We start from the raw sequence: 15678 nt of genomic DNA, 5'->3' as shown, positions 1-15678 counted from the left end.
ACGTGTTTTGTTTTGTTTGTTTTTTTAAATCAACGGGACACTTTTGGGCTCTCTGAGGTTCCGTCGGTCGTCATGGCAACCAAACTTTCTTTAACAACCTAGCCTCAAGTCGAAGCGACCAGGTAAACAAAATATACGTATCACCAACTAACTCATTAAACTGCTTTGTGTGAAAGTTAGCGTTGAAAAACGACATCGGTTTGATGCCACAAGCGAGGCGAGAAGCTAACATACAACATGCCTAAAAGCTAACGCTAAACGCCATTACAAGCCATTCGTATAGGTACTCGTGTTTTTGCTCCCTTTTTTGGTGTAAACATATACGTAATGACGACGTTGTTGTGTTGTTGGCATTGTAAGTTGTAAGCGCCAGGGAAGAAGTTGCCGTAGGAACTTGGATCAATCAAACGTCTGGCAGGTAAAGACGTTTTATGTATTCTTATTTCTTTTGACATAATGAAGCGTTACAACTCACCGAATCGAGTCGAACAGGCAACAGTGCGCATGCATGCACTGCCGCCAGTTAGGGAAGATCTTGTTTTGGGTCAGCACAGGGGCATTGCTAGACCCTCTGCGGCCCCTTGACAAATACAAAAAAAAAGGTCTTGGAGACCCCCCTGTCTCTGAAAATGGATGGATTAGCAAATATTTTATTATTATATCGTATCATCTCTTTGGGCCGGAGTGGGACTCATTTTTAGCTCTGGAGTTTTATTGCTGAGATCAGCCCACTGTTGCACATCATTTTAATGAAGATACTAATGTACCCTCATCAGAGTATCAATCTAAAGTAGCTTACACATACCCTCCAATATTATGTATTATTGATAACAGATTTAAACGTCAGGGCCCTCTATGAGAAATGTATGGGGGCCCTATGTGGGGGATCAAAGATATGATGAAATGCATCAATGCCATTTTGTGATCTTTGACATACGACAATGGCAGCCACATCTGAGGCCCCCCTTCAGTTGGGGTCTAGGTTCTGTAAGTTGTGTTTTTGCTGAGCATGTTACTGTCCATAGTTTTTCAAGTGCCTGAGATTCGCATAACTTGTGGCTTATATCGAGTTCCAAATGCATTATCTGTAAATACACGTTACTTATTACAGGTGGCCATCTTGAGCACACATGACACTTTTGGGCGATGGCGTCTTCTCAGCGTGATGTCATCGACTTCTCGGCATTGGAGAAAGATTTACGTGCCGGCGTGGAAGCGGAACGCAAATACCAACGAGAGAACAATGCCAAGCTGAGGGCAGTCCAGCAAGGTGTCGCCTCGTACCAGCAGTTCAGGTTGGATACAGTGGATGGGAAGTGGGGGAGCCGCCTTTCCATCAGGGAAGGCCTTTGATCATATTCATTTATTTATTTATTTTTTCATTTAGGGATCTGGTCCTAACGAGTCACCTGACGCCGCTTCACAAAAATGAAAAGAATGCACGCAAGCAGGCCCCCTGGAACCCACTGGTTGCTCGCGTCACAAACAACGCCAACACACCTGTCCCCCAAGAACCACACACATACACGCCTGACCAACAATAACAAAACATACACCAAACCGGTAATAACACACCACACCTGATCCTCAATAACATGTTTGTATTTGAGCCTTGGTAGCAACAAAAATACACACCAGACCCTCAATGTCATGTTTGGGTTCTGTTTTTCCTTGTGTGTCTCCCTTGGTCTTGTTGAGCGTAATCCTGCCCTTCCTCGTGTCAACCAATCAGTGCCCTCAGCCACTTGTGTCTTGCCCCAGGTGTGTCTTGTTGTGTCGTTAGTGGGTGTATTTAGTCTCCTGTCTCCCCTCTGTCTGGGTTGGATCATTGCCGCTGTCACCACTCTTGTGTTTTGTTGTTACGTTGATATTTGGTCTTTTCAGAACTTTGTTGGTTTTGTTTATTTAGAGTTTTACCCAGTACCCCTGTTAGTGTTTTTGTTAAATAAATTGTGTTCAGTATTACATGCATCCCTGCCGTGGTTCTCCTGCCTCCCTGCATTTGGGTCCTCCACCCCCAACGTAACGCTCAATAACTACAACACACATCAGACCCTCATTAACTCATTCACTGCCATTGATGACTATAGACGTCAAAAATTAATTTGAACTTTTTATTAGTAAAACATTTTTTCCCACTTTTGTTAACAAGAGTTTGAAAACCTAGATTTTTTTTTTATTGTATTGTAATCGTGAGCTAACTAGTGAAGTCATGCGATGAATTACTATTTACGATTTTTTTTAAATAATCTTTTCTTTAAAAAAAATAGATTACATTTTTTTGTAAATTAGGGGCATCAGGCGATTAAAATTTGTAATCGTAATTAATCGCATGACTTCACTAGTTAACTCACGATTAATCACAAATTTTATGTCTGTTCTAAATGTAAAAAAAATTATCTAGGTTTTCATACTCTTGTTAACAAAAATGGGAAAAAAATGATAAATAGAAATAGTTCAATAGCATTTTTGACGTCTATAGCCGTCAATGGCAGCGAATGAGTTAAAAAACAGCACACCTGGTCCTCACTGACAACACGTTTGAGCCTTAAAAACCAATATACACCAGACCCTCAATAACGTGTAGAAATTTGAATATGAATACACAAACGTGTCACCTTGTGAATACAAATTATTTATTTTTTGTTCAAAAAGTGAATTGAGGATTTGTTGCGTGCGTGGCTATGACCACCAGGTGGCGACGCTGAGTTATGTCTATCTCACGCGCGTGGTCTGGCGCATGCACGTGCACGCAAAGGGGAAGTGGCGCGCGTGCGTGTGCGCTAGTTAGACACGCGCAAGTGCCGCTGCTGTCATTCGAGCGGCAGGAGCGGAACTGTCACAGCAGAAGAGAGGAGACGGACAGGTGCTTCAAATCCCACTGGATTCCACCTTCATCTTTGTCACATTACTCACAGCAATTGTTTTTTTTGTGTGTGTGCTGTAGACGCAGAGGAGAAGTGCAGAAGAATTTGACAAAATGAAGGCGGACGAGTTGAAAGAAGAAGTGGTGAAAATCCTCAACGAGGCTCCCAAGTCCAGGCAACTTCTTTTGGAGAACTACAACAACTTCATGAAGGTGGCAGATTACTGCTGCGAAAACTACGTCCAGGCCAGTCACAGCAATACTACTAACATCACTATAGTATTAGTGTAGTACTACCAGTACTTCCTTAAGTCCATCCAACGGGCTTGTACTATGTTGGTCAGTATTATTTAGTTACTGCCAAAAGAACATGGCAGTACAAATACTACATGTGAGTCAGACACATTGGCTTCAAGTAACATTCACGTGTGTAAAATGATTGCGGAGCGGAGGAAAAGAAGTGACAGGATTTGTCATCAGCAGCAGCGAGATCAGTGTTGCCAATTCCCCAGTAAGGAAAGTAGATATTGGTTGTCCTAAAAGTCGCTCGAAAGTTGCTATATGATATCATAGCCTAATTTGCATAATTGACGTTGGACGCTGTCGGAGAGTATAACGTCGTGGGAGAGGCAAAAGATGAGTAAAGAAAACCCCTAAATATGTTTAGAACCACAAATTAACATTCTTCAGATTTATTTATATTTTTATTTCACCTTTAAAATCGGCCAAAATAACTTTGTGACAAAAAAAAAGAGCTAGATTCGTTTTGCTTTTGACAACAACAAAAAAGTCGCCAGATTGTTGGCGAGATAAATATCCAGTAATATGAACGAAAAATTATTTCATCAGACGTTTGCCATAATATGTATGATATATGTCAGTATATTGCTCATATCTAGTACACGTATTATTAGTACAACAACAGTGTTGCCTTGTGATACAAGATATTGATATTGATATAGATATTGGCGGCACATGTCACATGTGACACCACTAATTAGTCTGCTTTTTGGGTCTTTTTTTACACTACAAGACTGCTGAGTGTAATTTTTCTTGTGAAAAACTCATTAGAAAACCGAATTGTGCTGTTTTTTCAATTCGGTTTCAATTCAACTCGCATCTCAAGGCAGCACTATGCATACATGCTAGTGCTAGCGGCTAAGCTCGGCTAGCAGGCTAACAGTTGGCGCTCATGTGATGTGTCCGCCCTGCAGTCAGGGGACGACGCGTCCAAAGCGTTGGAAGAGACCAAGACGCTGACTGCCCAATCGCTGGCCAGCATCGCCTACCAAATTAACACGTTAGCCACCAACGTGCTGAGTCTGCTGGACGCGCAGACCCAGCAGCTTCGCCACATGGAGTCGTCCATCAACCTCATCGGGCAGGTCGCTCTCGTTTGTTTGACTTTCCCATCATGCACTGCAGCAAATGACAATAAGTACAACATTTTTAGCTCTTTAAGTTTTTCCCCCCGTAAAATTCATTATTTGAAGGATGACTTTTGTCTTTTACTCGAGTCTTATTGTAAAGTAAGAGTACACTTAACTGTGTGATGTTTTTGCACGCAAGACGGTGGAAATGCATCGTGAGAAAGTTTCCCGCAAAGAAATTGCCATCTTCACGGCGGTGCGACGCATCCCCCGCGGGCCCAAGATCTCCATCCCCGCCGCACCACCGCAGCCGCGCCCCCCTTACAGCCGCCGACCAATCAGCTACCAGCAGCTGGACGACGTGGGTCACGGCGTCAAGGTACGGCGACGGCTTTGGCTGGCTGTCAATCATCTTTTGCTTCACGCAACAAACGCGAGTCAGCGTCTGTGTTAACAGGAAGTGGCTACTGCCACAGGAAGCAACTTCCTCTTCTCTGTCGCACACAAATGCGCACACACGTTTGATTAAGCATCCTTAAAGTCGCACACATGCAAACACACTCTTACACGTACACACATTCTCATGCATACGCGCACACGCACACACACACAGTTTGTTGAGCGTGGGAAGACTTTTTTTCCCTTTTTAATTAGTTGTGGTAGATTGTTGTCTGAGACTGAGCCTCTATTGATGCTGCAAGGCCCTCCCCCCTCTGCCCCCCCCCCTGTCCCCCCCTTTTGTGTCCCCCGTACCCAACAGCTGACTGGGAAAGCGGGCGAGAGAGCCGGAAGCATCCGGAAGCCGGGCTCATCCATCAGGTTTTTGTTTTGTTGTTTTCTCACTGTTGCCAACTGGAGCATCAAGTTGTTGATGTGCTTGTGTTGGTTTGATTTTCAGGTCAAGCAAACCTGGAGCAGAAGGCCTCAAGTGTTCAGTGGCGCCCTCTGGTGGCAGGTACTGCACATTTACTCTATTTTGTGGCGGGGAGGGGGCGGGGCGAGAGGCTGACAGCGTGGCCAATCCGGTGTGGTGATATTATCAAGACACTACCAATATTTCATGGGTTACATTTTTTTTTTCCCTTTTCAAATTAGTTGATTATAACGTATTTGTCATTTATTTATTTATTTATCTAATTTGAGTAATTGTTTAATTCATCTATTGTGAATCAAATCAAAAAAAAAAAAAAGCCTACCCTACCCCCACCCGCCAAAATATAATTTTATTGTACATTTAGAACCGATAGAAAATGTGCAATCTGACTAGTGTTCAATTTGGAAGCTCCACTTTTGGGAAACTTGTGGCTCCGCCCACCGTGCCTCCCCTCTGGCAAGCTCCACCTGAGAGTGATGTCCTCACCACACTTCTTGATGACGCCCCACCCCTTCCGCCCGATTCCTCGGAGATGCCCGTGGCTCCGCCCACTCCGTTGGACTCTGCCATACCGATGGCGCCGCCCTCTCCACCTGATTCCTCAGAGATGCCCATGGCTCCGCCCCCTCCACCCCCACCTCCTCTCCCTGATTCCCCAGAGATGCCCATGGCTCCGCCCCCTCTGCCTGACTCTGTCATGCCTGTGTCTCCGGCCCCTCCACCTCTTCCTCCTTCAGAGACTCTGACTACTACCGTTGTTCTTCCTCTGACTCCACCCCCATGTCTCGAGACAGGTGAGGAGAGCGTGAGCGAACATCTGCTCAGCACATGATTGGTCCATTGATGATGATGATGATATTAATGACTAGAACAATCACCATGATGATGATGATGACAATAAATGATAATAAATATGACAATAATGAAGATGATTAGGATAATGCTAAATATGCCGATGACATCATCACCTTACTGCAGTGCTGGAGGAGAGCAGCCTACCACCGCCGTCTCCCCCACCCCCAGACCACGGCCACGCCTTTCCTCTGCCGTCCAATGACGAGCCAGAGCTTCCGGCCCCTCCTCCAACAACCCAGGAAGTAGACGGTATCACGCGCGTACACTACACTCATTCCCGACTGCCTTGTTAGTGAAGGAACGATCTTTTTTTATGTTGTTTTGGATTTCCACATCCGCCACATCCAGCCAAACTCAACTATTTCCCATAATGCATTGTGCCTTCCTGTCGCTCTGTGCATCTTTTGCTCTTGTTGTTGTTGTCGCAGCCGGCGGGGGGGCCGCGCGGCCATCCCCCGCCCGCTCTGTGTCGCTGAGGGTCCGCTCGGGCCCTGCTTCCCGCCGCCGCCAAAGCCGCTCCCTCTTCCTGCCGGCCGTCCAATCACGTAAGCTGTCGGCCGGCGAGGGAACTTTGCGCCAGCTTGAGCGCTGACGCGTCTGCCCACCCGCCTTTCTGTCCGTTCGTCAGTGCTCATCCCGCCACCTCCTCCTTATCCTCCCCCGCGGGCCCCGCCTCAGCTTTCTTCCTCATCCTCCTCTTCCTCGCACGGACTCAGCCTGCCCGCTCGTCTGGAGCATCTGGGTAAGAAGCGCTCAAGTTTCAGACTGCACTATTCTACTCTCCTAACTGCTTTTTGTTTGGAGTCAAAATATGTGTGTGAAAAAGACAAAAGTGGTGAGATGTCCCGGCATGTGGGCAAGGAGAGCCATAGTCGCCATTCAAACATTCGCAAGGAGCTGTTACAGGCCACATCTCGTGGCCAGACGCTCACATGCGGACCAACTCCAACGCCTGGCATGAGGCCACGCCCCTTAAAGGGATACTTGACTCATTTAGCCACTTTCAGCAGTAAGAAGTTCATTTTTGTCTATAATTAATTTGACAACATTATTTTTTCATATACAATTGATAGCTTTAAAAACACATTTTGCCACTTGCTGTCGACTGAAGATGACATCACGTGTGCTCAGAGCACAGGCAACGACCAATCACAGCTCACCTGTTTTCTGGGTTTGGTCATGTGACGTTAGCACACTGAGCCATGATTGGTCGTTACCTGAGAACACAATGTCGTTTTCATTCGAAAAGAAAGTTGCAAAATGTGTTTTTAAAGCTAATAATTGTACATGTAAAATAATATTACGTTATCAAATTAATTATAGATAAAATATTAACTTCTTACTGCTGAAAATGGCAAAATAAGGCAAGTATCCCTTCAAAGGCATGTCAGATAATTACACTTCATACATGTGATGGCTTTTACTGCTTTAGGATGTTTTTGCAAAAAATGGTGTTTTTTTTCTCTTTCAAAATATGCAGCAAAAAATGTTTTGATTTCGATTCATTTTAATGGGGAAAATTGATTTAGATGTAGAAGTCAATGAAGTTGCAAGCATTGTCACGGGACCAATCAAACACGTAGCGCCTATTTTCCTGTTGCGACCAATTAAAATACTAGTAAACTGCAGCTGTTTTTCTGTGCGTGATCCACGGTAATAATAGTTTTGTATTGAATTGCACTTTACTTGAGCCAAACTTGCTCCTAAGTCATAAAATAGAGCAAAATGATTGCTTATCGCTTGGTATTGCTTTCTGTCCAAGGAATGAAAAGCCCTTTGTTAACGAAAATACAGGTGTCCATGATACAGTAGGCTATAAACTTATGTTAATATGTATGAATAATTATTTTCCATAACAACCTCTCTCCCGCAACGATGACGTCACGCCACTGCCACGCGTAATAAATAAGTCAAAATCACAAAACACAACGGCTACTTGAAACAACTTTGCCGATTCATGTATGTCTCCCAAGTGAATCATCATTGTCTCGTTGTTTTGGGATGTGAGTTTAGGGTTTCAACCCGAAACGTCGAAAACTCGGGTAGATTTTGACTGAGGTTTGACTGAAGCCCCACCCCCTTTATCCCGATTGGTCGCTCCCAGATGTCACTCACGTGTCCTTTGGCTGTTCTGTCAGATCTGGAGCTGCCGGCCCTCCCGCCGCCACCGCCGCCGCCACCCGCGTCAGATGATTTCACAGCAGCGGAGGATCTCAGTGACGCCCCCCCACATTACCTGGACAAAGGTAATGCAGCACATGTGAGGGTCTGCCCTATACTGTGCAATAGGGACAGTGCTAAAGCCTTTAAATGCCACAAGATGGCAGCAAAGCACTTTTTGTATATTTGAAAAAGCTATGGCCTTAATAAATTAAGCTCCTCCCCTCAGACCCCCCCCCCACAATAATGCAAATAGGCAAAGTTGTAAATGCTCCAAGATAATCATTATTTCAGTAAACTGTTTGTTGATGGTGTTTTGCGGTGTTGTTCCGCACATGTCCAGTGGTGGTGCTGTACGGCTACGAGGGGGCCAAGCCTGGCGACCTGTCCATGGCGGAGGGGGACGTCGTCTACGTGACTCATCGCCATGACAACGGCTGGTACGAGGGCGTCCTGCGTGGCCAGCGGGGGTTCTTCCCCAACAACTATGTCCAGTCCTGTGGCGAGGCTCAAGCTCCGCCACCGTGACCTCATTGACCCCCCAATGGATGTAGACTCTGCCTTGAACTGTTGCCAGATACGTTGGCGGCATTTTGAATACCCTCTAAATGACTGCAAATCAACAGATTAAACTTCAGAACGTACACAATCTTGATGCATGAGAGTCATACTCAAATATATTAGGAATATATCATATAAATTTCAGTTATTATTATTATTTTTTATTAGTTCATATGATATAAAAATATGGATATAGATATTTAAAAAAAAAAATTTTTTTCATTTTTTTATTTTTTATATATTTTATAATTAAGTATTTGCTAGTAATTTGCTATTTGTGGCGTTCGGGACCGAACTAATGGCAAATATCCTACGATAATTAACGTCACTCCAAAAAGTTTCTGGATTTGTCTAGAAAGGCCACAGCATGGGGACAAATCACCACATGAACCTTTTTTAACTCACTTCAACCAAATTTTTCACTCACCTGTTTAAATGTCAGCTTTTGTGCTACTGTATTAAAAAGTCACCCCAAGCTAAATAATATTTTTCCACCATTAATGTGCCCAATAACCTGTACAAGGTTTAAAAAAAAAATCTAATTCAATAGAAGTAGAAATAAAATGAATGTTTTTTGGGGAAATAAATTTTGAGCAAAACTCTGCAAGATTAATTCTCGCTGTATTTGTAAGTTCATAAACTCCCGAGAATGGGACTATATGCCACGGAGGAGGCGGGACTTTCGACCTTCGGGTTTTCACCCATCAACTTTGTTTCTGGTTTGCGACGTGTGGGCCGCGTCCCGGTACTTACGCTTCCGCCTTTGTGCCCCTCGGTTGCGCGTTCCCGTCGACGGGTGCGAGGCTGCGAGTGTGCATTTCAGATATCCGAGACGCCCTGCCGCCGATGGGCGGGTGCGGTTGGGGGGCGCAGGGGTGGGGTGCGACTGTTGGAACGCAGCCAATCGGTGCTGATGTGTAAAACCCGGAAGTCCGTGGCATCTACCCCATACATTTTATACCGAGCTCATTGATTTCCACCGATCAGACCAATCACAGAGCGACATCGTGTTCGGGGCGTGATATGCAGCCATGACGAAACCAGGAATCGCGGACGCCGGGGGGAAACAATCAAACCTGTATGTGCCAGCTTGTAAATGAGATGTTTGTCACGTTGTATGGATGTGGTTCGTCAGCACAGGTGATAAATCAGCTGTTCACTTGGCGGAAGGGTTTCTTTTCCTTTGTAGTGTCAGAGGGTGAGATGAAGGAGAACCTACTTTTTTGCTGACCGCACGCACAGACGCACGAACGCTTCAACAAATATCAAAACAAATCTGCAAATTCTTTTAACAAATACAAGCAAAAGTTGTTACTCAGTCTTAACCCCATCAGATATTTTTATCTCCTTTGACTGAAAAGCTTGTGACATGACCCCCCCCCCCCCCCCCACACACACACACACACACACACACATACACACTCACGCAAACAGGAAGTATATGCACTCTTCTTTTTTTCCCTAATACTTTATTTTTATTTTTGCATTTTTCGAAATACAAACATGAAAGGGGAGAGAGGAAGTGAGGAAGAAAAAAAACAGGCTCGAAGGTCACAGAGAGAATATGTACGGAAAATTATAAAGCGTCATCGTTATCAAATTGTTTTCCATATTCAGATATTTGACAAAACAGTCCCATTTTCTCCAGAACTTTTATCATTTGTGCTGCTGTAAGCGAAGCGTGAATGTCAACATCTCCATGAAGTGAATACGGCTTGACAGTTCTTACAAGTAATCCCATGGGGGGGGGGGCTGTTTAAGACAGCACTTTGTGATTGCCTTCAATCATTATTCGAAAAATGTATGCGTCATTGTTACATAAAGATTTAGGACGATGTATTTCAACTCAAGGTGTCAGTTTGTGGAACAATCTGAATTATAAAACTCAATTGTCTCAGTCCATTTGTATTTAATTTTTTTTTTATTAAAGCACAATTACTGGAAAAATATATTTAGCACAAGGTCATTCTATTGAATTATTTTTGTTTAATTGTTACTTTGAGGCCGTCTTGAGTGTTTGCTGTCATTTATTTTGTGTTGACCTTTGTGTGTGTGTGTGTGTTGATTATTTATGTCAATTTCTTTTTCTTTTAAAGAATGAAATATGTTTTTGAATTGAATTGAAAACCAACCCAGGAAACAATGTCAAAAAAGATCATTCAAGTTGGACTCCCAATACAGCGGACATTAATTTTAACGCCATTTAACCAAAAAGTGACAATACCTGGGCACGTCCAAACTATATGGGCCTGGTCTGCCTGAGAGTAACCGCAATCCCTCCAACATGGAACATCAATAGAGCACAATTTCGACTGTCGCTTAGATGGAATAAAATAACGGACCCAACTCTTCCAGCAAAAATCTCTACAAATAAATGAGTGGGTTGTACGGATTTGAGACCTCCATCCCTCCAACCAGACGTCATCAGGTATCTCGATCCTCATGTATTTCTCCTATTGATGTTTGATATGAAACTGTGCATCATTTTTCAATAAAGCAAGGGACGAGTAGCGTTGAACGATAATATGTTCAGTATTTGATCCTTTATAAGCGTCTATACACATTCGAATCAGCTTGGGAGGAGTATGCAAATGGGGACATTGTATTTCTTTGTCAAAATAATGACGAAGCTGGAGGTACCTGAAGCAATCATGTCTGTTTAAACCATACTTTCAAGACAGAGACTGGAAGCTTTCAATTTGTCCCTTACTGTCATGTCTTGTTTCGTTCTGCCCTCTGCTGGTCATTTGTTGCCTGTCTTCTTTTTTAAAAAGTTTTCCTGGAGTGTCGGTGGGCGGAGTTCCTGTGTCTCAACTGCAGGCAATCCTAAGCAGCAGGCTATATTTAGACACAGGACTCACGAGAGGAAGATTGCCAAGTGATTGTTCTTGCTGCTTGCCATGTTGTTACTCTCGTGCTTTTACCGGTGATCTCCTAGTTCCTGCCAGCAGTACTTGTTGTCTTCTGTTGTTTCTTGAAAGTACTGCTGTGATTGTTCTGGTTGTGGATTTGTACGTACCTTGTGTAGGTCTTTTTGTTTTCATTCTTAATCCTAGTTAGTAGCCTATCGCCCCCCTGTGGTACTCCGCCCACCTTCCTTGGGTTAGTTATTTTGTTTTTCTGTAGGTACACGTTGACCTTTTGTCACGTCGCTTTTTGTTAGTGTTTAGTTATGGTCAAGCTCCTTTTTGTTCAATAAAAACTGTAAACCTTGCTACAATGTAATACCACCTGAGGCGGGGCAATGCCATGCCTCCGCCATCTCCAGGTAAATGCAGGATAGAGTACTTGATGCGAATCTTTCAAAGTTCCATACAAATCTGGATATGCGCTTGTCCCATTCTCTAAACTGACTCAGTGGGACCTAAGCTGGTAAAGCAGTAAATATAGATACAATAGCTTGGGAAGCGTAATCATTTTGATCGATCAGAAGTAGATGCACTCTTGATCTCGACAACACTGGAGGTTTAGCGTAGTGAGAGCAACCTAGCTAACTTATGCTAACTGATGCCACTGAAGACAAAGGATGCAACAAATGTAGAAAATGTTTTATTGTGTAAAAATAAATAAATATTAAATAGATAATAAATAAGATAAATAGAGCAATAGAAAAGTAGGCAGACAGATGGCGCCCCCTGCTGGTGGAAGGCAATGGATCACATGGCGGCCACGAAGAGATGTAACTGTTCCAGATGCATTTTAGTTTCGCTGCGGATCAACTCCCACGATGTGCTGTTGCCCTCCTGCAAACACAATCGCACGTTATTCACCCTCCGCAATACTTGCAGTACTTTGAGTGCTTGTGCTCAGAGAACTCACGGTGCCATTGAGAGCAGCCCTGGTCAGTCTGCAGTAGTAGCGGCGCAGTGCTTTGGAAAAACAACCGGCACTCTTTGTTGGTAAAATCTAGAGAAGAAGAGAAAACGCGTTAGACGCAAGATGACAACTGATACATAACATCCGTCTGAAAATCATCACGAATGTTCATCATTGTGAAATAGCAAGCATTTGGACAAGTTGAACAAGGTCTCGAAATAATTCGTCCATGATGAAAATTGTTAATTTGATCATCAATTACTTGTTGACCAATTTGACTCGCCATCCTCGTTTGCACGGGTCCCACCTCCAATATGTCCAATCACATTCCAATACCTTCACGGCCTCACAGACGGTCGGAACTTATGAAAGTAAGTTGAGGGGCGGGGCCAGTCCAAAGCTTGCTTGAAACGCTAGTTGGTGGCATTAAGTGTTCATTTTTTAGAATAAAGATGCTATTGAACGAGCGCTACAGTATATTTTGTGTCTTTTCACTGTTCCAGGCGGACATTTAGCAAATTTGCTAACGGCTGGTGTGATGAATTAAGATGCCTTTCCACTTTGGCTTGTGTAGCACTTTTGCTTTGCTTCTACTTGAGGATAAACTTGTATATTTCGCACCTGAACATGTTACCGCTCTCATTTTTAGAAAAATAAATAGTCGGCTCAACCACTCTGTCCCCCTTCCCATAGGGAGCAGAGCAGAGGGATTTTCTTGGTACAATTGATTCATAAGCTGATTGCTTTGTCGATCGATCGATTGGTTGTTTAGTTAAGTTAGTTGGTTTGGTAATTCATTTGGTTAGTTCATTTGTCAGTTGATGAGTTTGTTAGTTTGTCAGTTAGTGGGTTAGTTGACTAGTCAACTGATGGTTAGTTGTTAGTCTTTTGATTGACTGGATAGTTGTTTATTTAGACGATTGATTTGTTGGCCGACTGATTGATTGATAAAGTTGATTAGCTGCTTCTAGGGTCTAGAGAACATAATTGGCCGACTGGTGTTGGGTGGAATCCATGCATCATCTCCAAAATCATAAAAAATCATTTGCTGAGGTATTTTCAGCACTTTCAATTGCATAATCATTTGGTGTCAAAGTAACATACACGGCAAGTGGGGATTGACCAATAGATAGATTTGATTAAAAATATATAATTAAACATTTTTGACATGTATATTGGGATATTGTGGCCCGATGCCAGCAAATATAGCAATTAGGGGTATCAGGCGATAAAAATTTGTAATCGTAATTAATTGCATGACTTCAAAACTTAACTCACGATTAATCGCATATTTTATATCTGTTCTAAATGTAGAATAACAGTTTTCATACTCTTGTTAACATAAAAGTGGAAAAAAAATTAAACTCGTAGAAATATGTCATCATCTTTTAGTCATTGATACAGTAATTTCATAACAATTCATAAAATGTAGTTAAAATTAAAAAGATGTAGTGTACTCTAAAAAAAATAATGTGATATTGATTTGTGTTGAGGTCATTTATCTGCCACTAGATAATTGCATTTGTAATACATTGGTGACAGCTCAGTGCATTTTTCTTTTCATATTATGAGCTAGCTAATCTTTAACATTAAGTAACTTGTAAAATTCTGCACATTAATATAATTGTAAACTACAACTTGACCCCAGTCTCCACAATGTTTATTATTATTATTATTATTATTATTAAATGTATTACTGCTAAATTTTTACATGGACGTGTATGCTGCGTTGCGACTGGAATTAACCGAGTACAGGCGGTCATTAATCGCGTTAAAAAAAATTGTGGCGTCAAAGGAACTTTAAATTAACGCACTAATTTTGACACCCCTAATAGCAACATATAAAAAATAATTTACATGAGACGTAAGACATAAGACGAGCATCCATAAGAGAGGAGCGCATCCGAAAAGAGGGAGTACATACACATGTGCGGAGTTCTTCCTTCTGTCTATGCAGGATGATGAGCAGCTCTTCCAAGTCATTGGCGTCCCAGCCCACTTTGGATGTGTTGACTTGCAGGTAAAGATCCAAAATGTGTCCCAAGTTGTTCCGGACAAACGACACTTTGCACGCCGTCTGCAAGGACCAACACGCCAATGGTCAACGTCTGTGCTCGGATTGGCTGTCACAAGCAAGAAGCGAGTGATGTGAATAAAAAAGGACTCTTACCTGAGAATTCTGCGCCTGCTTGTAAAGTCTTATGGGGAACGGAAGTGGAAATTCAGCCTCCGTGATGGGACCCCCCTGGAAGGTCATTTCACAAGTTATTTCATTTGGTACACAGATAGCATGCAGACCCGCAGACCCCCCAGACCCTCATCCCCAACACCCAACCCCATCAAGACCATGCGGATGCCATTCTTACCAGGTTCTGCAGCAGAGTCAAACACTTGTCACTCAAGTCTGTGTATCGATTTAGCCAATCGCAACAGAGTGTGGGTGCAAGCACCCCAAAAAGGACGAGGACCACTTGTACACGTCTGACCCCAAACATGATGTAGCTGATGTGTCCCACATGGCACACAACACTTTGCACTTATACCATTCCAGACAGGAAAAAGAAAACCGGGACACAAAACACAATTCACTTTCTACTCTCACTTTCCAAACAGATACTCACACGCACACACACTTTACTCGACTTGGTTACATAGCCCCATATGACTGATTAGCAATAATAATGTGATAATCAAGCACAAAACTTTTCCTGTACAGAAAACAGATACATAAGTAAAGTTAAATGTCTTTGTGCTGTCTAGTATAAATGTTTTACTAACGTAAACACAAAGTGCACGTGTGAATGAAAATGACGTCATGAAAAGGAAAAGCAAATCTTACCTCCTGTGAGGTTCCGTCATGTCTAATGAAAGATCTCTCAGGAGGGAAGTCCCTTCACTTTCATTTTTCGCCCGTTCACAATCACTGCTGATGACGTCACATTCACTACTGCTTTGCCGGGTCGGAGAAACACTTCGATCATTTTATCGTCATTCACTGACCTTTCCACGGAATATAAATTTATTTTACTATGACAAAACAATCAACTTCAACAAATGAGTAGAAGATAATGAAAGCCTGACGTCATTTTGTCTGACAAATTTTGGTTTAGAAAAAATTGTGTCACGTGAACGAAACAAGCCGACTGATTAGCTCGGTTAATGTCGTCACCAGCTAT

At 43.0% G+C, this 15678-nt stretch overlaps 3 protein-coding genes across 8 annotated transcripts; 2 read left to right on the top strand and 1 right to left on the bottom strand.

Annotated features, from left to right (window-relative positions):
- The first annotated feature begins 8 nt into the window (after positions 1-8).
- dnaaf19 (dynein axonemal assembly factor 19) lies at positions 9-2844 on the top strand. Of its 4 annotated transcripts, none has more exons than XM_086089509.1 (4): positions 9-122; positions 1112-1295; positions 1388-1563; positions 2696-2844. In XM_086089509.1, the coding sequence occupies exons 2-3, from the start codon at positions 1147-1149 to the stop codon at positions 1542-1544; spliced, it is 306 nt and encodes a 101-aa protein (XP_085945635.1). In that variant the 5' UTR covers positions 9-122; positions 1112-1146; the 3' UTR covers positions 1545-1563; positions 2696-2844. The 4 variants fall into 4 exon arrangements, with proteins under 4 accessions (XP_085945635.1, XP_085945608.1, XP_085945618.1 ...); XM_086089492.1 differs by lacking the exon at positions 2696-2844 and adding an exon at positions 361-418 and having other exon boundaries at positions 44-122; positions 1388-1971; XM_086089501.1 differs by lacking the exons at positions 9-122; positions 2696-2844 and adding exons at positions 135-283; positions 361-418 and having other exon boundaries at positions 1388-1971.
- On the top strand, positions 2716-10584 carry abi3a (ABI family, member 3a). Of its 3 annotated transcripts, none has more exons than XM_086089467.1 (12): positions 2716-2866; positions 2948-3112; positions 4081-4251; positions 4436-4615; positions 4997-5055; positions 5135-5191; positions 5519-5904; positions 6089-6214; positions 6394-6510; positions 6594-6707; positions 8104-8211; positions 8469-10584. In XM_086089467.1, the coding sequence occupies exons 2-12, from the start codon at positions 2981-2983 to the stop codon at positions 8651-8653; spliced, it is 1635 nt and encodes a 544-aa protein (XP_085945593.1). In that variant the 5' UTR covers positions 2716-2866; positions 2948-2980; the 3' UTR covers positions 8654-10584. The 3 variants fall into 3 exon arrangements, with proteins under 3 accessions (XP_085945593.1, XP_085945584.1, XP_085945597.1); XM_086089458.1 differs by having other exon boundaries at positions 5504-5904; XM_086089471.1 differs by lacking the exons at positions 6394-6510; positions 6594-6707 and having other exon boundaries at positions 5504-5904.
- A 1758-nt stretch (positions 10585-12342) lies between these two features.
- On the bottom strand, positions 12343-15361 carry ifnphi1 (interferon phi 1). The gene is made up of 6 exons (XM_086092506.1): positions 15342-15361; positions 14869-15004; positions 14673-14747; positions 14427-14579; positions 12506-12592; positions 12343-12429 (listed from the first exon to the last, which is right to left on the bottom strand). The coding sequence occupies exons 1-6, from the start codon at positions 15359-15361 to the stop codon at positions 12343-12345; spliced, it is 558 nt and encodes a 185-aa protein (XP_085948632.1).
- Positions 15362-15678: the final 317 nt, after the last annotated feature.

Source organism: Leptonotus elevatus, chromosome 1, assembly GCF_054856555.1.
Source record: "Leptonotus elevatus isolate MCC_2025b chromosome 1, RoL_Lele_1.0, whole genome shotgun sequence".
In the NCBI taxonomy this organism is placed as follows: Eukaryota; Metazoa; Chordata; class Actinopteri; order Syngnathiformes; family Syngnathidae; genus Leptonotus; species Leptonotus elevatus.
Note: the sequence above shows the minus strand (reverse complement) of the source record. Positions and strands in the feature narration are given on the sequence as shown.